The sequence below is a fragment of the Vespa mandarinia genome, chromosome 15 (genome assembly GCF_050613455.1).
Source record: "Vespa mandarinia isolate Hongniang chromosome 15, ASM5061345v1, whole genome shotgun sequence".
NCBI lineage: Eukaryota > Metazoa > Arthropoda > Insecta > Hymenoptera > Vespidae > Vespa > Vespa mandarinia.
In genome coordinates, this window is record NC_140824.1 from 3119533 (window position 1) to 3144055 (window position 24523).

The 24523-nt window shown below is 31.1% G+C and overlaps 1 protein-coding gene across 4 annotated transcripts in view; it reads right to left on the reverse strand.

Moving 5' to 3' along the window:
* Window positions 1-24523, reverse strand: part of KaiR1D (Kainate-type ionotropic glutamate receptor subunit 1D) — a 221952-nt gene that overhangs the window by 25883 nt on the left and 171546 nt on the right. For all 4 annotated transcript variants that reach the window (XM_085661591.1, XM_085661589.1, XM_085661588.1 and 1 more), the window contains 2 exons: window positions 14912-15053; window positions 5082-5249 (listed from right to left, as the gene is read on the reverse strand). In XM_085661591.1, coding sequence (XP_085517717.1) covers window positions 5082-5249; window positions 14912-15053 — 310 coding nt within the window. The remainder of the gene's footprint in view (window positions 1-5081; window positions 5250-14911; window positions 15054-24523) is intronic.

Below are 24523 nucleotides of genomic sequence, written 5' to 3' on the forward strand. Positions count from 1 at the left end.
TCTATATCTATTTATCTACTTGAAGAAAGTATGATCAATGGTCAAAGTCATCTTGAAAATGTCAAGAATTGCTATTGGCAATTAAGCAAAATCATTCTCAAAGAGTAAATTCGAGAGAATCTTGAAATCAAGATCGCCCAAAAATCTCAAAGCTTACGAATATATATATATATATATATATATATATATATAAATATATATATATTATATATATTAGATGTGTGTATGTATGTGTGTATGAGTGAGTACCTCGATCTTCCATCCCTCAATAAGCACAGTCGTTTTCATCACATTATGAACAGGTCAGAGATCAAACGAGCAAACGTGGCTTTCACTGAAAAGCAAGGAACGAACGAAAGGCAAAGGGACAAAAAGAAAAAAAAAAAAAAAAGAAAAGTAAAGAAAAAGAAAAAGAAAATGGATGAAGGAAAGAAGGAAAGAAGGAAGGAAGGAAGGAAGGGCAAAAGGCAAAATGTCCCCATGATACTATGTGGTATTCTCCCTTAGGCCAACACTTCATTACCCGTTACTTCCAGTGCTATCTATTCGCCTCTTCCTTTCTAAAACTAGTCTTTGGAATCCCAGCATTTTCCATCTCTTTAACGTTTCTGATCAAATAAAAATCTGATGAAAGCTAATAGTTTTTCCTTTTTTTTCTTTTCTTTTTTTTTTCTTCTTCCTTTTTTCTGTTCCTTTTTTTTTCCTCTTTCATATCAGATGATTAATATCATTCGTAATATTACGATGCATTTGTATGTCTTTTTAAAGTACAATAAACTTGATATATATATTTTTTCCTCTAATAATAATATGATACTCAATACGATCATGCGAGATAACATTTTTAGATACGTTTAGATGATATAATATTTGATAATTATAATGATTAATGTATATACACACACACACACACACACACAGACACACATATATACACGTATGTATATAATTTTACATTAGGAATAAGAAATATCGAAATATAGTTTTGCCTGATCATGACTTGGAATAATTACATTGTCAGCTAAAACCAACGATACAAGATAGTCGTCAGAGTGTCGCACGTGCCAATGTCGCTCGTTTCAAAAACCCCTATCCAACCTCCTCTCAACACCGTCATAACGACGTATCACGCAGCGTCGGCAAAAAGTTATCCGAGAAACTTGTTACGAACGGGTGCTATTGGCCAAACCTAGGATATCCCCAATTCTGTTGGTTTTAAGGATAAGAAAAAGTATTTCTAACCGGTGGCAGATGTTGTCTGTTACGTAGGAAAACGGTTAAATGTCGGGCATCGCTTTTCTCAACTTTTCGGTAGTTTCGAATGTTGCCGTGGCAGATGCAAGAGACGATCCACAATCTGTGGACCTTTGTGGGCCATCTAACGAGAACCGAGCAGATTTCGAGGCCGTCGTTAATTGCACGCTCGAGTTGTTTAGTCTCACTCCTAGAATTTCCTCTCCAAATATCCTCGAGTTTGTTTCGCGAAACTCGTTCAAGGTGTCCGAGATTCGTTCATTACACTTACCAATTAACATTTCTCTGAATGGGACAACCACGAACGCATCACTGTTACACCAAACAGTTTCTAATTTTGTCCTTTTACAAATAGATTAGCCGTAATAATGATCAAATGAGATTATTTATATCATAAAGGACATGGGGAATTAAGGTTCAACATTTAGATATTAAATAATAATAAGAAAAAATATTTAATTAATTAAATCAATTGAAATCTAAAAACAACTATTACCGATCATGGTTTATTGATAAATGATTAAAAAAAAATTTGTTCATCTTTATATCGTAATACTTTTTAAATTCTTTTTAGTAAAATTTTATAGAAATTTAATAAATATTTTATACACTAATGTTCGATATTTCTCGATACAATTGATTTTGTAATTTATTACCTATTCGTCATAAATAAGCTCCCGCGATCTCGTAATTCAAATACTGTCAAGCCGGAGAATTTGAAAATAGGCGATCATCCACGATAGCGACCTTTTATCCACCTTCAATCATATATATATATATATATATATATATATATATATATATGTATTTAATCGGAAAAGCTTATAAATGCTATTTTATCACGATCGATAGATCATTGACGATATATACATAAGTGTTGGTATGTACATATATATATATATATACATTTAACCTGGTTACACATTATATGTAATGTATGTGTGCGAGCTTTGTGATATGGTTCATTTAATCGATATAAACGTTCGGATCTATGGGTTATTCTATTGCAGTATTATAATTGCATAATGCGCGTTGATTATCGTCAATACTAACAATAAATTAATAGAAAATTTAAACGTCATCTTACTATACATATATCGTACACGTCGACGTTCCTTTTTAATCTTTTTAAAATCTATCAATTTTCCTTTTCGATCAATTCTATTTTTTCTATCTTTTCTTTTCCTTTGTTTTTTTTTTTTTTGAAATCCTTTTCATTTGGGTAACAGTAATTTTTCTTACTTTGCGTTCTCTTCTTACAATCGTAACGTCAAAATCGTGATCTCTTAACTTCCGTTCCCATCGAATCCGATCATCCAACGAATGAATCCACTATCGAACATGTGATTTATATGTCTATATACGTATCCTACGTAGATACCACGTAGAGCAAGATCGAGTACGAATCCGTTCGCAAACTGGCAGGATTCGCGAGGGTAGATTTATCGTCTTCGCGTCATTGTCCTGGAATTCATTCGGATCCGATCTAAACGTGACGGAGTATAGCGGAGTCGCACTTTCGAAGACAGATCGCGTGTTCGTTAACCCAAACGAACGATTTATTACGGTTGGCAATGACTATCTCGTGCGATAGTCGCTAATTGCGAGCAAATGACTAATCGCCCTCGATTCGACCATACTCTCTCACGTTGTAAACTCCTTTTACTCTTCTAACTTCTCCTATCCCTTCTTACCCTTCTCCCCTCTTCCCTTCTCCTATCCATGACTTCCTTCTTCCTTCTCACTCTCCATCTTCTTCCTTCATTCCATCCATCAAGATTATTTCCAAGATGAGACGTACGACTAGCAGCTCGTTCTATCTTGTAAATCGATTCTCGCAAACATCACACGCACGTTAACTTCTAACGTAACGTTCTAACAATATTATTTCAAAACTATCATGTTCCGTCATAAAAGAAATTTTTACAATTATCTTAGATCGTTCCTTAAGCGATGATAATTACATTAATTACGAACTAACGATAGATTTTTCTTTATTCGCAAAAATTAAATTCGATCGAGCCGTCTGAAATACTTCGTGCGATATTATACTGTCTGAAAACAATCAATGTCCCGTAGTACACTCGTCAATAATTGTAGTTGCGTGCGCAGTTGTGTATTGATATAAAAAAACAAAAAACAAAAAACAAAAAACAAAAAAAACAAAAAAAAAACATAAAAAAAACATGAAAAAGAAAAATCTTTAAAATTCAATATCACCGTGCTTTATTGTACTTTTATTTGACTGTCTATGTAAAACTGTAGAGGAATTTTCCTAACGATTATTAAGAGCGTTGCCTTGTCTCAGGCACAATTTACAATTAATACGTATACATTTGAATTCCGTGGAAACTAGAATGATATCGTTATTAAAAAAATCTTGATGAAAAAAAAGAGATAATAATCGTTAATAAAAATTATCAGAGATAGATATAAATTAAATATTTTTAATATCGTTATATGTAATCTACGGTAAAAAAAAATTGTAATAAAATTTTCAGTTTAACAATAATATCCATTCTTCCTTCTTTACTTATACTTTCGGGAGTTTCAAGAGATTGTATCGTTCAAATATGGGAGAAGAGACACGATTAAAGGTACGCGTATGGAGCTAGAACTCTCATGCGTTTTCGTCCATATAGTTCGAGGGTTGGAGGATAGCTAGGGACTCTAGACCGTGCTAGGTATTCCTGTTTAATTAGAGACGTTAGCATCTATGTTTCCCTTGTGCACTTGAGTTCTGGGCAAATAGTTCGCTCGATCTAGCCCTTCTCCAATGGGCTTTGTACACGCACGACAAGCTTACTAGCCCAAAAGGCGTGTACCATCCTCGTTGCAATTGCACCACCATCAGCACCAGCTTTGCCTTCCACACGGTATTTGCATTCTTATGAGCAGCAGCAGCCTCTCTCTCTCTCCCTCTCTCTTTCTCTCCCTCTCTTTCTCTCTCTGTATCTCACTGCCTGCCTATCTCTCTGCCTCTTTCTCTCTTTCTCTCTCTCTCTCTCTCTCTCTCTCTCTCGCAGTTTCTCCCGACCGAGCTACGAAATTCAATTTCCCTCGTGAACTTTTCAATCGGCTACGTCCAATTATCGTGACTTCGCTCAGTTGGGTTCTGTAACGATCGACATGGTCCTACTACGTTTTTTTCGATAAAAATTTCTCTCCTATTTTCTATCTCCACGGAGACTCGTTCAGAGTTTAAATCTCGTAACTGCGTGGCCCTTTACTCATTGATTCATGGATTATGCGTTTAATCGTTTTAACCAGGTAGTTAAATAATTTTCAATCTCTAAAATATCTTTCGAATGGAATGATAAAGTTAATTGTTAATTCTTTTAAACGACCGATAAAAGAAATTAATTCATATCTCAAATGGTAATATTTTTATCGTATCATTCATAAAAAATTAACGATGAAAAATGAAGTTTACTTTTTCATTATAATGAAATTCTACGTCTAATATTTTCTTTATAAATGAAAATATTGATTAAATTGAAAACCCTCTATAATCGTAATATTTGAATTTCTTTTATTTATTTTCAAATCGATTAAGTCAATCGAATAATTGAAAATTTTTGATGGTGGCAATTTAAAAATGTCAGGATGATTTTGCAATCGAATTAATTGAAATTAATGAATTAAAAATGGTTATATATTGAAGTCAATTATATCTATTCGAGTCGTGTGTGTAGAAGAAATATGATTTAATCAATGCACACGCTCGGTTTTGAGTTTGCAACCGTAAGTCCGGTTCTGTGGAGAATGGGGTTAGGAAGATAGAACGATAAATTTGAGAAACTCCGAAACTGCTGGGGCTTTCTCACCTTATTAGATGCCTGGCCCATGTCGAGTTCACGATTATAACGCTTCTCACCATAGATCCAGTCTTGTACAACTCGCTGAATCTCTGGCTTTTCTGGATCAACCAGACGGAAGGCAGTGATATTGGTCCCGCCGTGTTTAAATTCTTCTAAATCGACGCTATGAAGATCCTGCGTGAAACGAAATTTACATTAATATATTAAATTTCATTAAACTATTCAAACAGATTATTATATATCTCTCTCTCTCTCTCTTTCTCTCTCTCTCTTTCTCTCTCTCTATTTCTCTCTATCTTTTCATATATTAATAACTGATACAATAATATACATTCTCTTGCATTATGAATAAAATCTATTTATCTGTCTATCAATATTATTAACATTAAATTTATTGATATTGATATTATATTATTATCATTATCACATTGCTCATTGTATTATAATCATTATTGTTTTATCCAATATATCATCAATTCTGTGAAAATTCGTTTCAACAATACTGTTTAATGTTATTGACAATAAAAAAAAAATTATATATATATATATATATATATATATATATATATATATATATGATGAATTTATTATAACATCTCTCAAATTTTATCGATCTTATTTTTTCCTTTATTTGAATTCTAGTAGGATAATCTTTCCTTTCAAGTTTTCTCGCGGAATGAACGCGGAGCTAAGATCTCAATTTTGTGGATTTACCCAAGCGACCACCGTGAAAGCCTCATTTCCAAAGTACTCGCATATTGAACAGATTATGAAAAGTTGGCAACGATATGGCCGATCAAACTTTACTCAGTGATAGTGTAAAATCTAGGATTTAACGTCGAATAATAACTCTCGGTGAAGTATAATTACATTCTCGTTGTGCATGGAAACGACCGACAAATTTCCCAACGAATAGCTCGTTACTTTGACTGTGAAATAAACTCACTTTCTCTCTCTCTCTCTCTTTCTCTCTTTCTCTTTCTCTTTCTCTTTCTCTCTCTCTCTCTTTCTCTTTCTCTTTCTCTTTCTCTTTCTCTCTCTTTCTCTCTGATTTTGTTTTTCTCTCTTTCTGTCTCCCTTTCTCTTTCTCTTTCTCTTTCTCTTTCTCGTTGACTTTAGTCCCGAAGTTATAATGTACTTTGTCAATATACATATGTACCACGTAGAACAAGTAATAATTAAATCAGATCGTTGTGTATGTGTGTTTCTCTTTTTTACAAAATTAAAATTAATTATGTATAATTAATTATAAGGAAATATTTCTCAAATTCAAACTTCTCGTAATGTTCTCTTTTAATTAACGAAAGAAAATGAAAATAATAATAATAATATTAATATTAATAATATTAATAATAATAATAATAATAATAATAATAATAATAATAACAATAATATTAATAATAATAATAATAAAGAAAAAGAAAAAAAAGTTTCGATTAAAGTTCATTTTAATTGCAATTAATAACAGATCAATATATACCAGCGACAAATTGGCTCGTAAATGACTTGTTAAAACGTTCGTAACTCGTCTCTTACGCATTTCTTTTTTTCTTTCTTTCCTTTTTTCTCTTCTGTTTTTTTTTCTTTCTTTTTTTTTTCTTTTTTTTTTTTTTTTTTTTTAACCAAACCAATCATCCATCGTCACACACGGGCATTTATTCGGTTCGTGAGTCGGCATAAACCCCTTCTCGAAAATAATGGTACCGATCGTACGCGTTAAACTTAACGAACTTCGTTTGTTCGCCGATAGCAAATCGATCCGTGGGTCGTTTCGTGTTCCTATGAGAGAGAGAGAGAGAGAGAAAGGCAGAGAAAAAAGAAGAACAAAGAAAAAGAGAAAGAGAGAAAAAGAGAGTGAGAGAGAGAGAGAGAGAGAAAGAAAGAGAAAGAATAAGGAAAGCAGAAAAACGAGGGAAAACCTTTTGCGATACAACGTGCGTTTCGAGTTAATTGCCAGCTTCAGAGTCATCGAAAATTGATGAAAGGAGAAGAAAGGAAAGAAAAGAACAAAAGAAATGTGAAAGAGTGAGGGAAACTTTAGCCGCGAGGAAAATCTTCGAATAGTGATTTCCTTTCTCATCAAATTAAAGATAATGATCAAAAGAGATTTTGAATCGTCATTCATTCTTGCGTACATATATGTATATATATATATATATATACATACATATATAATGTAGATAATGTATATACCATATATGTGTATGTGGGTATATATATATATATATATGTATTTTAGATCTTTTCTTTCCAGAAGAAACGAGATGAACGGGAGGAAGTCATTTATTATTCTTTGTGTCCAGCAACACCTGTTCGATAAGTTTAAAAAGTCGATCAATCGGTGATCTATCATCCAACTGTCTCGAATCTTTCCCCATTCTTTTTTTTCTTCTTCTTCTTCTTGTTTTTAACACTGGTAATACTTCTTGTAATAAGAGACGAAGCAACATCGAGAAAAAAACATTGTAACCTTACTGCCATTTTTATAATCGTTAGTCAACTTTAACCTTTTTCTTTGTTAAGCTAAGAAAAGTTTTTCTTGAAAAAGAGACAACGAGCTGCTTTTCTTCTCTCCCCCCATCTTTTTTTTTTTTCTTTTTTTTTATATATATATATTTTCTTTTTTTTCCTTCTTCCCTTTTTCTTTTTCCTTTATTTCTTTCTTCTTCTTTTTCTTTTTTTTTTTTTCTTTTTTCTTTTTTCTTCTTCTTTTTAATACAGCACAATATTTTCGAACAAGAGTGGTTCGCAGCTTCCGCCTTACGAGACTCACGATTTTTCTCGTCGATTATCGTCAAAAATAGGCCAATCGCAGCTTGGCTTCTCCCTCGACGACACTCGATGCTACCCGAGACGCTCTCGATATCGATGCGATCGATAGAGGTGAAGAGAAAGATAAAAAAAAACTCGGATGAGATGATGCGAGTGAAATCGAATAATAATCATTAGAATTTAAAATATATATACATATATATATATATATTTTGTACATATATATTGTACATATATTGATTATATTATACATATATATAATGTACATATATTGTACATATATTGATTATATTGTATATATATATTGTACATGTATATTGATTATATTGTACATATATATTGTACATATATTGATTATGAATGCACATTTTTTTCAATTTAATCTTTAAATATCGAAAGAACTCTTATTGTCTTATGCATGACACCTATTGTATTATTGTATAATACGATTGAGCAAAAGAGTTTATAAGAAAAAAAAAAAAAAAAAAGAAAAAAAAAAAAAAATAGAAAAATAAATCAATTTTAATTGTAAATAAATTTTCCATGTTTTTCAATTCAGTTCTATTTCACTTTATCTGATAATATTTGTCAAATGTTAAATGGAAATTATTGAACGATTTTTTAATTACTTCTCATATGATGATAACGATCGATTAAATGATATCTTAAATTTTTAAGAATTATATTTAGAATCGTTTTACGATCGTAATAATCGACTCTCTCTATCTCTCTCTTTTTCTCTATCTCTCTCTCTTTCTCTCTCTCTCTCTCTCTCTCTCTCTCTCTCTCTCTCTATCTATCTATCTATCTATCTATAATATCTTCTAGTTTAATGACGTTTTAACGAAGTGACCAATTTATCAAGATACTCGGAACGATAATGATCGTATGAAACCGGGCAAAATCATGCATGCATATGAAAAAGCGTCGACGTAACATTGACGATATTAAACAACCACAACTAGAACACGAAGGGCTGATCCTGGACTCTCATAGCTATTACGTGGCCTGATAGACGCGAACATAATAAGAACCTTAATGGCGATGAAAGCTATCACGATGATAACAATCGTCGTAACCATAACAAGCATAACAACCATAATGACCGGCATCGTTCTATCTCGCTTATAATACGTTGCCCCTGTTTAAATATCAAAGATGTATTCTGATTAAGTTTGTCAAGTTTACACCAAGTTTCACTAAGTTTCACAAATGCGCCCAGAAATGCAATATACGAATGCATTCGTGTTACTGTCTATTAATTAAAGCTGAAAATACATAAAGCTAATGTAACTATGAAAATCGATGATCAGTCTGATAATTTGAGAAAAAAAAGAAGTAATAAAAAAAAAAAAAAAAGAAAAGGAAAATTAGATTACGATAACAATACAAACACAGAGAAGTTGTAATTCTTTTCTTTTCTTTCTTTTTTACTTTTTCTTTTTTTTTTTTTTTATTCTTTTTTTCTTTTTTTTTTTTTATAAACTAATTCCCAAATTGAATTATATACTCTGTAATAATAAAAGGATATAAAGAGAGATTATTACTACGGTCATTCTGTTGAAAGGTAACACGATTCATAATCCTGATCGAAATCCGTTTCATTGAATTCTGGATTTCCTCTCATTTCTCGTCAAGTTTTTCTAAGAATGATTATCTACGACTAAAGCTCGTCTTATTGTTCGACGAAAAATCGATTATCCTCTTCTATCTATTTCTATATTTTTCTCGTAACAATGTCAATCGAAATAAATGGTTATGGATCTTTCATAGATCAAAGCGAACGAATAAATATTATACAATATACCAATATTATTTTCGATATCTTAACAAAAAAAAAAAAAGAAAAAAGAAAAAAGAAAGAAATAAAAAGATAAATCTAAACCGAACACAAAAGGTTATTTAACTTAATATAAATCGATGAAAGATAATTTTCATTATAATAATTCTGATATAAATCTGTTTTATCGAAATTTCAATTTCGTATAACTCATCAAGTTTTTCTAACAACGATATAAATTCGTTTTACTAATCGAAGAAAAAATCAATTCTTTCTCTCTTATTCTTACTTACTCTCTTACTTTTCCTTTCTCGTAACATCGTTAATCGAAATAATCCAACTCGATAGATTCCGCGATTAGAGGAAGGTCCTTTGCTGGTCCTTTTAAAGACCGGCAGAGCATTTAACGCAAGGAGACGGCGGCAATTAAGTGGGTGCCAGGCGAACTGCGACCCTTAACAATTCGTTCGTAGGTCAGATCTACGGGGTAAACTACCCTTCCCTTCATTCTCCAACATCTACTGGTCGTTGAGAAGAGCCGAGTCAACAGGAAGAGCCCCGAAGAAAGCATACCTCCGGCCCTACCGTCTGAACAAATACCCGCGCTAATTTACATTTTAATGGATCTAAATTGAAATCTGCTGAGAGACCGCGAGATAAATCGTTCCATCGCGAAGCTACGATTATATAAATATACATATAAGGTCTTGAAATTTCTTCCACTATATATATATATATATAATATGTATATATATATATATATATATATATATACATATTTTTTTTTCTTTTCTCTTCCCATTTTTTTCCCTCCTTTTTCTCTCAATTTTCTTTCTTTTTTTTTCTTTCTTTTTTTTTCCATCCTTCCTATGTAACACAATCTATACATTTTTTTTTGAAGTGAGAAAGCCGAAGATAGATAAAGACAGATAGTGTATGCTAAGAAAATAATACAAAATCTAATAAAATATATAAAAATTAAAAAGAGATAGAGAGAGAGAGAGAGAGAGAGAAAGAGAGAAACGTTGATATTGTTAACATAACATAATTAATTACGAAAATATATCTTTTAAAGATCAATATAAAACGATAAAATATAAATCTTTTATTATCTAGAAAAAATATGTTCGGAGATGAAAAGAGAGAGTGAACAGAAAACAAGAGAGAAAAATTATTTTCTCTTAGGGCGTGAAAATAGTTTACAAGACAAACAGCTGTTTAGAGACGATTTAAAGTACAGCCGAAAATGAAGTATTATTAGATACCGTAACAATTTCGTAATAGTGTTACTTTATTTTTCATCATTCTCTTTTCCTATTTTCTCTCTCTCTCTCTCTCTCTCTCTCTCTCTCTCTCTCTTTCTCTCCTTCTCTCTGACTTTTATCGTATTTCCCAAGAGAATTATCAGTTTTAATTACTTCGAAATTTAATCGTCGTTCGTTATCCTCGTTAGAGAACTCGATGAAGAGCCATTAAAGTGAGAATTGATATATTGAGATACAATATTTCGAAATTGATATTATTGTTAATGAATTCGTTCAACGAAATCTTGGTTTTTGAAGTGAGAAAAAATACCCGCTTAGTTTCGGATAATATGTTACAAATCCACGAGATCAAATTGATTCGATACATGTACATTTGATCTCAAAACGATTCTGACTCGTTCTGAATCCTCCTTGAAATTCCATTGGTGCGACCTCGATTCGAACTTGAATACCGATCAAATATTTCCCCCCCTACCTTTCCCCATTGGTACTTTCACCTTTCAATTTGAAAAAAAAAAAAAAAAAAGCAAAAATTCCAATCAATAATTCCCAAAACTATACGTATTTTGTTATGGCATTGTCGTAAATCATTTCTCTTTATAATCAACTTTTTCTTCATTCATTCTTTTTTTTTTCTTTTGAACGACTATTACATTTCTATATTTTCATTTAATTTTTTTTGATCCTCTTTTATCTTTTTCTTATAATTTTACAAAAGAAAAGTTAATAGGACATTGGGGAGGGTCGTTTCTCGGAAAGAAAGAAAGAAAGAAAGAAAGAAAGAAAGAAAGAAAAAAAAGAAAGAAAAAATTTGCAATACCGACAATCGTACTTTTTATCCGAACGTGAAAACCATGAAAAAGGAAATGTGTATCCTTCTTCTTCTTCTTCTTCTTTTTTTTTTCTTTCTTTACTGTTTTTTTTTTTTATTTTTCTTTTTTTTCTCTCCTGTTTTTCCCCTATCTCTCGGTAGACGTCTAGAAAAATCGCAAAGAGACTCTTTCACGTCGATGCAAGAGGAAAGATTTCGATAAGAATGGATATCGTGAGACACAGAGAATCCGACGATATTGCGAAGATCGTTCGGCCGAGCATTCTGGCACGAAACACGTACGAAGCTTTTCTCTGGCACCTTATTTCTCTTCTCTTTTACACCAATTCCTTTTTCCTCTTTCCATCATTCCCCCTATCATTCGTCATTGTCTACTTCCCTCTCATTCTTTCCACTTTCCACTTTCATTATTACCTTGACAGATTTCCTATTTAATTATCTCTTAATTATTAATACTTGTAATATTCATGGGTAATGTCATTGCTTTTTCCTTTTTCTTTTTTTTTTTTTCATTTTCTTCTTTCTATTTCTTTTTTTTTTCTTTTCTTTTCTTTTCTTCTTTTATCTTTTTTTTCCTTTTATCCGCCAGAAATAGTCTCGCGATAAAAAATGAACGGAGTACGAATGTATTTCTTACGACATAAATGCGACGTAACATTTATTATTTATTTCAATTTTTATTAAAAAAAAAAAAAAATAAAAAAATAAAACTTCGTATAATAATAATAATAATTATATCGAGTATCAAATTTTTTTGTGTATTTCTTACAACATATTTGTACGCAACTCACGGATGTATTCTCTACTTATCGTCAGCGATGTGCAAAGGAAATTGATCGAGGGGTTAAATAAGAGGGTTGAAGATACATAAAAATCCCCATATATATATATATATATATATACACATACATACATATAAATATATATGTATGTATTGTATATACACATACAAGCGGAAAACGTGACTCAAAGTGATTTTTGTAATTTTCTCCTAATTTTTTCGCTCTTCAAGAAAACCAAGATCAATTTTCATTTTCACTTCTCTTTTTCTCTTTCTATATGCATATTTTTGAAATCATTTTATATCTCCTTCTTTTTTTCTTTCCCTTTTTCTCTCATTTTCCTAAATTTTAAATATCACAACGAACCGACATAGAAGCCAACGGTTATTTCGTTTTGCTATCAGCCAACTGGATTATCGTTGGTACTAATGCTATTACGTTACACGAATACCTTTACATATACTCGGTGGAATAGTTACAACGTGCTTTGAAATACGCAAATTTTTCAAAATAAAATAATTCAATATACGCGTAGGAGGAAGATTCGAGTTTCGTGATTTATAAAAAATTTATTAATGAAGTCACTTCGTTATATTTAATAAGCTACACGAATACGAATAATTAGCTGAACGAACAAAATTTACATTATTATGCTTTTCAGAGAGAGAGAGAGAGAGAGAGAGATAGTTTATTCAGTATTTTTAAATGAATTATTCCAATTTATCCGTATATTTTATTTCAAGATTAACTTTAAAAATTAGAAGAATACATTGGAGATGGTAAATATACTTTTTTTTTTTTCACGATGACCGTAGAAATCGTTTAAACATGTATAGCTCGTTCATGAAAGCACAAGTATATATATATTTTACGTTCGTTCCTATATCTTATCGCGCATACTACCAGACCATCTTGATTCACTATTCCGTGAATAATACGATCAGCCAGTCCACATTTTTTTTTTCCTGGATACACGAAGAAAACCCGGAAAGCGAAATACAATTTTCTTTATTCTTTTGACGGATAACTCTGCATTATTTACTAAATAAAATATATCGTATGAGAGATTATAAAATATGCTTGAGAAAATTGCAAATAACTGGGAAAGAAAAAAAAGAATAATTGACAAATACATTGAATTTAAAATAAATTACAAAATCATATATATTAAACTGTAAATTTTTAACTTCACAATGCATTATTTAATCTTTTTTTTTTTTTTTTTTTTTTTAATAAATTCATAAAGAAACAAACATTCTATTATCTATTGTGTTAATATGAAAATAGAAATAATGACAGAATTGGATTATCATAATTTTCTTTTTCTTTTTTTACAAAATCTAATGAAAAATTGAATAATTTTATTACGTATTGAACATCGATAAGCGCATATCTGTGTTGTAATTTTGTAATTTCACATACTTTTAAATATTAATTATATATATATGTACATTAAATATGTAATATTATTTCTATTAAAAGATGATATATCATTATTCATTTTCGTTCTCTCTCTCTCTCTCTTTCTCTCTCTGTGTTTTTTTTTCTTCTTCAAAGATCGCATCTTTCATCTGACTGACGAGAATCGTTTTAGTAGTTTTGCGGGGCATTCGGTTAGAAAATTTATGCTCGATAAATTTCGATGAGAGAAAACCAAAGAGGAGAATCATCACTCTCCGTACGATTAACTGTAACAGGAATAATCGATATGTCGGTATTGGTGTGACGGAAAACGAAGAGTAGTAATCATCTTCGATCAGCACGTAGATATAAAGTCATCTCTTTCTCTTTTTCACGGTAATCAATCCCACAGCGTGTTCTCACGGATGATTTAACTAGCAACGTCATCTCGAATATTCCGAATGACGATCTTGATTTTTACGTATTCTTCTTAGGAAAAGGAATAATAGTCAAGTGGGACAAGAATCCTCGTATCTTTTGAGGATTCCTTTATCATTTTTTTTTTTCTTATTGTAGTGTACAGCGTTAAAGAAAATGAAGAAAAAAACTTATTCGATAAAATCCATTTAAGATGAAGAAGAAGATGAAGAAGAAGAAGAAAAAGAAGAAGCAGTCGAGTGCGAAGGAAAAAGAAAAAAAAAAAATTGGGACTGAATTGACATTTGTATCGAGTTTAACTTCCTTTCAACGATAATTGATCTTCTACTTTGTAAGCCGTATCAAAAGAATAGGGTCGATGCTTTTCAGAGACTTTAAAATGAAATCTCATCTATCACCAAAAAAAGAAAAAAATATACACACATATATATATATATATATATATAAAGAAAAAAAAAGAAATGAACAAAAACGAAAGGGGACAAAAATAAATAAATAGATAGAGAGAAAGATTGAAAATCGTGAAGTACGAAAATTACATTCGTATTTTAATTAAAATACCTTACCAAAGAAGTGATGAGGTAACTGTGATAGTCGCTCATCATTCCTATTTGTTGTGCTTGTTTCAGCACGTCGTAAATCCTTTCGGTGGAACAGTCCAGTACGATGTGTGACTCAGCCGAGTTCTTTATCTGCTTCAGCAATGGCCTGAAACAAACAAACGAAGAAACCGTACGTGAAATGCTTGCCGTTACTGGGTAAACGTAAATCTCCTTTGATATATCTCTTGGTTTAAATAACGAGAAACCGAAGCAACTTCTTTGCCGATTGCGATTTATGTAGTAAAAGATTCTTTGTGATCTACGAAAATTTCTTACTTTCTATGGTCTCTCTCTCTCTCTCTCTCTCTCTCTCTCTCTATCTCTTTCTCTCTTTCTCTATGCCTTCAAGGCATTTGTTTCGGTACATACAAAAAGATAGATAGATAGATAGGTGGATAGAGTAGATTGAGTAGATAAATAGACAAAAAAATAAACGTACGACAATTTTCCGATCCGCTTTCATTCGAAATAAATAAAGAGAGAAAAAAGAAAGAAAGAAAAAAAAATAAGAAAGGTTCACAAATCTTTTTAAGCTTACAAAATTTCCTTGGTTTTCTTCTTTTTATATTTCGTATATCACGAAAAATCAAATCTGCATAAATGGATAGATAAACGAGACTAAGAAAAAGGAATGAGAAAAGGAAAAGGAAAAGAGAAAAAAAGAAAAAACAAAAAAACAAAGAAAAGAAAAGAAATCAATCCTGTCTTTCAACTTTCACGTAATTCACGTTCTCGACATCTCCATAACTCCGTTTAGATGAATTCGTTTGCGTCGTTCAGTCAGGCATCCCTAGAGACCAGCAAGGTTACTTCCGATTCCGGACGTGCTTTTCCTCATACAGTTCTGATCAAATTTTCATATCACCCCTTCCCATTACTCCCCTGTCTTACCCTCTTAACCTTCCGGCCTTCGGACTTCCATTTGCTTCCTCTCTCATTCAACATGCACAATAATGCGTATCTCCTTATGCAGGACATGAGAGTCAAACTATTTTTCTTTTTCTAACCTTTCCTCTCTTTCTATCTTTCCTTTATTCGTTTCCATCCATCCGGCAAATTTCTCATGAAATTCTTTATCCATAATTTAAAGGAAAAAAAGAAAAAAAAAAAAGAACGCTTTTTACGTACGTACTTACGTTAGAAATAGGTTGCGTAGATATATCTTTTGCTTTCTAAAGTTTCAAATTTCACGTGAGAACATTGCCTCTGAAAGCTGATATCGCAAAATCTTTCCAACAACTGCGAGTAACATCGGTCAAAAGGTCGGAAAGGGCAAAAGGTAAAACATATATATTCTTAGGTGGAATTTGGGATAAGGAAAAATTCTCTGATAAAAAATGAAAAAAGATGAGAGAAAGAGAGAGAGAGGGGGGAAGAAGAAAAGATTCTTTTTCTTTTTTCCTTTTTTTATTTTTCTCTCGCAAAATCCATCTAAACATTAGGACAAATGAATGAATTAAAAAAGAAGAAAGAAAGAAAGAAAGAAAGAAAGAAAGAAAGAAAGAAAGAAAGAAAAAAAAGAAAAAGAGACGCAAGGTCGTACGTAACAAACAAGTTTGTTCCCTTCTCGACATTTCTTCTTTTTAGGTTTACTCTCTTAAAAAATTTCTAAGTTTTCTAACGAGAAAAGTCACCTTCTTGAAATATGAATAACGAACGAACACGAATTTTCACTTATACTTAAAAGCTTTACCTCGATCTTATCTTGTATCTAATACAACGTCAACGTGAAATATTGAAATGGATACTTCATCAAGGTGTTCGATAAGTAACGTTAAATGTCCCCGTTTAACGTCATTAATTTTCTGAGAGATATCGGACTCTTCTTCTCTGATATTCGATCTAATACGATTCCAAACTGTTCTTGAAGTGTATCGAAAATCGATTTGTATAGAAGCAAGGAACACTCAATGTTGAGAATCTTCAATAATTTCAATGCTGATTGATACGACTCCATTCAATTTTTCAATAATTTAACAAATATGTCAGAGAAAGAGAGAAAGAGAGAGAGAGAGAGAGAGAGAGAGAAATTCATCTCTTACTATCGCCTCTTGTTATTTCGATATTGAAGATAAAAGATCATTGGAAAAGATAATGTTCGTCTTTTGCCTTAGAAGATGCTGCATTCTGCAAAACAAAACTAAAGTATTCCATATTCTTTCTCATTCATTTTTCTTTCCTTTGAAGAAGGAAATTCTCTATAAAAAGTACTCGACAGATTCCCTTTCTCTTTCTATCCTTCGCTAGCCAGCGTCAGGCAAGAGAGAGAAAGAGAGAGTGAAAGAGAGGAGAGAGAGAGAGAGAGAGAGGAGAGAGAGAGAGAGTAAAGTTTCTTTTTCTTTTGGAAAAAATTCGAATAAAGAGTTACTTTGACAAGGTTCGGTGAATGTGTTCAACATTCGAGGCTCGATGCTTTTAGAAACTTGACTAGCGTCGACTAGATTGAATTTAACATCCCTTTAGATCGAATAGTTCCCACTATGCTCCCTTGATACGACTTATCTAACGCTTCTCGTTTCATTCCCAAATGTTATCCATTCCCTAAATCTTACTATTTCAATACTATTTTTATATCTCATTCTGATTATATTGAATCTTATAAATGATCTTTCTAAAAAGAATTGTCGTCGTTGGATGAACATAATAGAAGAAGAAAAAAAAAAGAAAAAAATAAAAGAAAAAAGGAAAAGAAAAAGAAGAAGAAGAAATATTAAAGAGGAGAAAAAAGAAGGAAGAATTAAAAAATATTTTCTCCTTTATAAATCTTATCTTTTCTTGACGAATCTAATGTATCGTATATATATATATATATATATATATTCATACATGTATATTTAAAAATGAGAGTCGTGCAAACGTCCATTTCGAGCTCTCCTTTTTTACGTTTTTTTTTTTTTTTCTTTTTTTGCTCAAATCTAAGCGATCTCTTCTTGGCACTTTACTCGGCTCATCGTCGTTCCAGATAGCTTTCAAGATAGCTTTTAAGATAACGTACCTCTTCGAAGGATAAGCTCCGTACAAGAGAAGACAGATACCGACGCGACGTTGAGAAATGACGAGGCTGGTCTCACGGAATTTTTTAATTCCAGAAAAAGACGAACCGAATATGGTGCTTCTTCAAAAATGAATTTCTCAACTGATGCGAATCAAGCTGCTTTCTTTCCTTCTCTCTCTCTCTCTTTCTCTCTCTCTCTCTCTTTCTCTTTCTCTTCCATTTCTTTTTTTCTTTCTCTTTTTCCTAGACGAAACGTGTCAACGCCATCGAAGGAAAAAAGAAGTGAAGAACGTGAAACATCTCTTATTTCGTATGTACTATTTTCTTCTCTCGTTTTCCACGTGAATATTGCTCGAATTTATCGGTACCCATTCGAAAAGAAAGAATCTTAAAATTACATAGACAATGCAACCAGACGAAGCGAGAAAATTCTACGAATATGAAATTTTCCGCGGTACGCGATGCAATATATATATAGTGTAAATATATATATATATATATATATATATATATATATACATATATATATATATGTATATATAATGATATATTCATATATCTCACAGGTTTATCCAAGTGAAAAGAAGAATTACTTTATTGAACGTGCATCATAAGTGTCGAACCATATGGCTGTGATTATTTTTACTTATTTAAAAAAAATATAGAAAAAATCTGCAATGTATATTAATCCTTTTAAATATTTTTACGATCGTATAATAAGAGTTGAAAGTTCAAAAAATTTTCATTGACAATTTATTTTCGATCGATCACGATCTATGATTTATCTACTGTTTTATTATGCGGGTTTCTATAATAGAGAGAGAGAAAGAGAGAGAAAATGAACAATATATACGTACAATAATGTTATATTAATTATTATTTAATTTCTCAAAGATTAACATAGTGACGAATGATTTGAATGATTACATACATAAGAATGAAAAAATATTAATATTTAATATCCAGTGTGAAAAAATTATGATAATGCAATTCTCTCCTTTTTTTTTTCTTTTTTTTTTTTTTATTTCTTATTTCCTTTAATATTTGCTTAATAATTGGTATAATCTTTTTTTTCCTGATATTTTCTTCATATAAATCATGAATTGAAGGTTTAATGGAGTCTCATGGAGTCTTGGTGAGATATACCTCGAATGTAAGAAAGAGAGAGGGGAAAATCTCTTCCTCACTATCGTTCTTTCGATTTTCTCATCTCTCGAGTAAGAAATCGTCGTGCTTTTCTCTTTTTCTCGCTTATCAAGAAGGCCGATAGAATCGATGGATCATCTTGATCGTTTTTCTCCCCTATTTTTTTTTCTTCATCCCTTCCTTTCCCCCCCCCCACCCTCTCCTTTTCCTTCCCTCCTTTTTTATCCAATCCCTACGAACAGACTCACTTGTTTCCCTTTACTACTTCTCGGCATTTGCTGACTTTTCGGACTATATCGCCTGAAAGTTCGATTAATCGAAGTCGATTTAACGTTTATCACACGAACCCTACTATATACACACACACACACACACACACACATATGTATGTATATATATATATATATATTCTCTTCCATTGTAATATAAATAATTCACGTCGATATTTTCTAATAACGTTTGTGCTACGTAAACTACGTTAATTCATCTGGAAAGTATTATAAGGGCAACATTTCATGTTTTTTTTTTCTTTCTTTCTTTTTTCTTTTTTTTTCCTTTCCACTCGAAAATACTTTCAACAAAAGTATTGCATTGTTTCTTCCTTCTTCTTTTTTTCTTCTTCTTCTTCTTCTTCTTCTTCTTCTTCTTATTCTTCGTCTTTTGAAAAATTTCAACCTCATTTTTTTTAACTCGCTGAAAAAACAAAAAAAAAAAGAAAAAAGAAAAAAGAAAAAAGAAAAGGAACGTTTTAATTCTTCATCCTTGTCTCATTTTATCTTTCACGGACGAAGAAAGCTCTTCAGTTTTTAATATTCCATTATATGTTTCGATATAAAGAAAGAGAACTAACAAGTAATAATGTCTTCCCTCTCTCTCTCTCTCTCTGTGTGTCCTTATCTCTCGACGAATTACACTTACAAAGAGGAAAGAAAAAAAAGAGAGAGATGTATTTATAAAAGGGAGTTAAATAAAAGCACAAAAAAAATTATATTGCATAATTGGCGAGTAATAGAACGATGAATCGACTCGTTTTATCATTTCTTCAAGTCAATACATTTCCTTTCACGATCTTCGTATGTATTACTACTTATACTTATATAGTACATTAAATTCAGAATGAAAATACACAATGAAGTAAGAAAAATAGAATATGTATACTTTCAAAGATATATAGATCTCATTAAGTCGAAAACGTAACCATTTATCGTTCATATTTATCTAATATATATATAATAATAGTATATATTTAATCATTTATTCTATCCACCTCTCTCTCTCTCTCTCTCTCTCTCTCTTTTTTACTATTTTTTAATATTTTCTCTCATACGTGAATTGTTCATAGACATTTATCGTTCATATTTATTTAATATATATATATATATAATAATAGTATATATTTAATCATTTATTCTATCCACCTCTTTCTCTCTCTCTCTCTCTCTCTCTCTCTCTTTTTTTACTATTTTTTAATATTTTCTCTCATACGTGAATCGTTTTGGAAGATAAAAAAGACGTAAAGGGAAAGTGTTCTTTGGATAAATTGTCCATTAAAAATAAAACTGTCGCAAGGTCACTTAACTTTGAAATCGTAGGGACACGATGAAAGAGGTATAAAAGTGAAGTATGTACTTTATCGAAAAAGAACGAGAGAAAAAGAAATAGGAGAAAGAGAGATAGATAGATAGATAGATAGATAGATAGAGAGAGAGAGAGACAAACTTGCTGCTTTGAGAATCTTATATCAAAACGCAAAAGCATTATCGTTCTTCCAAGCATTGCCATAGTCGCGAAATTAGAACGAAATGATGTAATAAAATATCACGAAGCTTTCCTTCTTTATTGTATCTCCATGAAATTGGCCGGACGATCTGTGCCCAACGTGAACGTCATTAACCAACACGAGATAAAAAGAAATAACAAGAGAGAGAGAGAGAGAGAGAGAAAGAGAGATAAAGATATAGAGTATGCCGTTTCCCGAGCGAAATTACAGCTCGTATTTTCGCGTTAGATCTCGATTACAGAACTTCTTTCCTTCCTTCCTTTCTTCCTTTCTTCATTTCTTCCTTCCTTTCTTTTTCTTATTCTCTTTCTCTCGTTTTCTCTTATACACGCACACAAATACACAGTATAAAACGGTACTCCTAATTTCTTATTATTTTATCATTCTACACTTTTTTTCCTTTCTCTTTCTTTCTCTCTCTATCTATCCCAGTCCTTTCTCTCTTTTTCTCCAACAATTCTTTTTTTTTTTTATCTCGACTAAAATCTTATCCAATTGCTGTCTACTACTACTTAGTATTTATTTTCTCTTTAAACAAGATTCTGTGGAAGATGACAAAAAAAAAAAAGAAAAAAAAAGAAAAAAAAAGAGGAAAAAGAAAAAAAAGGAATAGAAAATAAAGACAAACGACTTACTTACTTATAGCAGAAAAAATTGTCTTGGCTATGAGAATTTTCGTATTTCGTGTCGAATGTATATACGCATACGTATACGCGTGTAGACATTTTGAAATTTTTCTTTCGTAAAGAACGTACGAGAATTAAAAGCAGTGTACCGTTGCTTTTTCTGTTCTCGCGAAAGGGAGCAAAAAGTAATCTCTCTCTCTCTCTCTCTCTCTCTCTCTCTCTCTTTCTTTTTTTCGTCTACCTTTACTCATTGTTTTTCTCGACTTTTGCGAAAATGAAATTAAAGTGTACTTCTTACCGATAATGTCTAAGCTACTTCGATGCTCCCTTACAAAAGATCAAAAGTGTTAAAGGCAATGAGAAACACAGAGTGCTGTGTTGTAACGTTTTAACATTGAAACTAAAAATATATTGAAAGACGTCATCGATAAAACGATATATATAGTGTTCTCTCACCTTTAATGCTGAGAATTTGTCACTCGATATCCTAACTGGCTTACGATGAAAATTAATTTCCGGTTTATTCGCGTTAAACGAGTAATTCGACAAGATAGATCGTCGATCGTAGAATTCAAGAATTAAGATTGAGAAATCCTCTATGACGCTTTTACATAATAATCATTGCTAGGGATATTAAATGGACTCATTGGAAAGCCGGAAATAATAATCTTTGGCAAAGATGAACGGAAATTAATATCTTAGAAAATGTATTCATTGAATAATGATCTATATCAGGAGATGTCATTGAAATTATTTCATCGATCTATCAATCTATTTAATCGTAAAAAAAGGAACGTCATTTAGAAACTTTTCAAAGGTGAATGTTAACGAAAGAATTAAAAAAAAAAAAAAAAAAAAAAAAAGAAAAAAGAAAAAAAAATGACAAAGAAAGAAAAAAAAAGAATCAAGAATTTATATGCACTAACAATTTCGAAAGAAGATATAGAAAATATTCACAGACAGTATTGATCGACATTCTCTTTGTTCGAAGGTGTACAAAACATTGATCCTTATAATACTACGCTACGTAGATGCTCATAGTTCGTTTACATATATCCTTGTTTACACAGAACTCCCGGTTTTATTCAATAACATTGTTTACGATATTGTTCTGATAAAAAATAATATTCTTTCCTATCTCGTATTGTACATTTGAAAAATATGAAAATAAAACCAAAACAAAACAAAACAAAACAAAAACAGAAAAAAAAGGAAAAATAACAAAAGTGAATGAAAGATTTGAAAATTATTTTTTGACTTCGTCAAATATGAAAAAAGGATAAAATATAAACCTTATTGCTTTCTCGTCATCAAGATTCGTAATTAAAACGAGTAAATAAAAAAGAGAAAGACGGAGAATGAAAGAGAATGAAAGAGAATGAAAGAGAATGAAAGAGAATGAAAGAGAATGAAAGAGAATAAAACAGAAAGGAATTATAAGCAGTAAAAGAAAGAACATTATCTTAATTAGTATTTTTAACTTGTGCTTATTAATTGACGTTAGCAGTGTGTTCATGGGTGTGTTCTCAGCTGACGTTAATACTGGTTGTTTTTCGAAGCAAGCTGACGAGATGGATCGGCTTTGTGAGAAATGAAGGATTCAAGGTAGAAGGATAAAATAACAATCTCTCTCCTTCCAATCTCTAACTATCTCTTTCTGTCTCTCTTTTTCTTTTGCCTCCCACCATCCCAATTTTCTTCATTTTTCTTCTTAATCCAGCTTAGATCTTCTCAAGGACGAATCATTCTGCGGCACGTTACGTTAACTTTCTGTAGTGTGTCTCTTTTCTATCCAATCTCTTTTTCCTTCAAGAATTCTTTTCAACTCCATGAGAATCCTCCAAATAATATTTTCTTATCTCTCTCTCTCTCTCTCTCTCTCTCTCTCTCTCTCTTTCTTTCTTTCTTTCTCTTTTCGATCTTTATCCCTTTCACATGTCATTCAGCTAGAAATGTCGATGAATTTGACGATAAGATTTCATATTTGATTAGTAATCGTTTTAGATTGTTACATAGCTATTTTCTTTTTTTTTTTTTTTAAGTCTAAATCCTTTTTTTAAATTGAATAACATTTTTTTTTATAAACGAATAAAAGTATTCCAATTGTAATCGTTTGATGAATAAAAAAAGAGAACAGTGCGATGCGCTGTGAAGTGTATGTTAGGAATCTAAAAAAAAAAAAAAAGAAAAAAAGAAAGAAGAAAAAACATAATTTTTCGTTATAGTGAAACAATATTAAAATCTAAAACATTTACAAAAGTCCAATAATATCGACGTTTTCGATTGGATTAAAAGAAAGAAGAACAAAAAAAAAAAAAAAAAAGAAGAAAGAAAAAAGAAAGAAATATTAAAAAAAAAATATATATCTAACAGATTCTATTATCGCGAATAAATACAATTAAAGTATGATTCATTTCTAATATTAATCCAGTGAACAATCATCGGTCAAGTAAAACAGGCTTGAAGTTTCCTAACGCGTTGATTCAAAGTCTCTTGTTACTGCAGTTCGTAGCAAGTTAACGTAGAAATAGCACCACATCGTTAACATCAAAGGGGAAAGTATATACGAATTGGTTGGTCACACAAGGTGGATATAACAGAAACCAAAGGAAATCTAAGTTCAATCTTAGAAATGATTTACGTCGATCCATTCTATTTATCATTAATTGTACAGAATAAAATTATATTTAGTTAACAATATGTTATTTGAAAAATATACATAAGAAAATTAATATAATTCCGTGAGACAGTGAAATAATACACAGTGAAACAAAGTTCGACAATCTTATATATTAAATATAATTAATGTTTGATTTTAATCGATCAATGTGATTTTCCTTAATGACAACCTATAATAAAAAAAATTATCGATATAGATTATTAGAAGAAAAAAGAAAAGAAAAGAAAAAGCAAACAAACAAACAAACAAACAAACAAACAAACAAACAACAAATAATACAAATTCTTTCGTCGATCACGAGATTTAGAATACATATGTATTCTTTATCTTGACAATTTGTGTTCTCAAA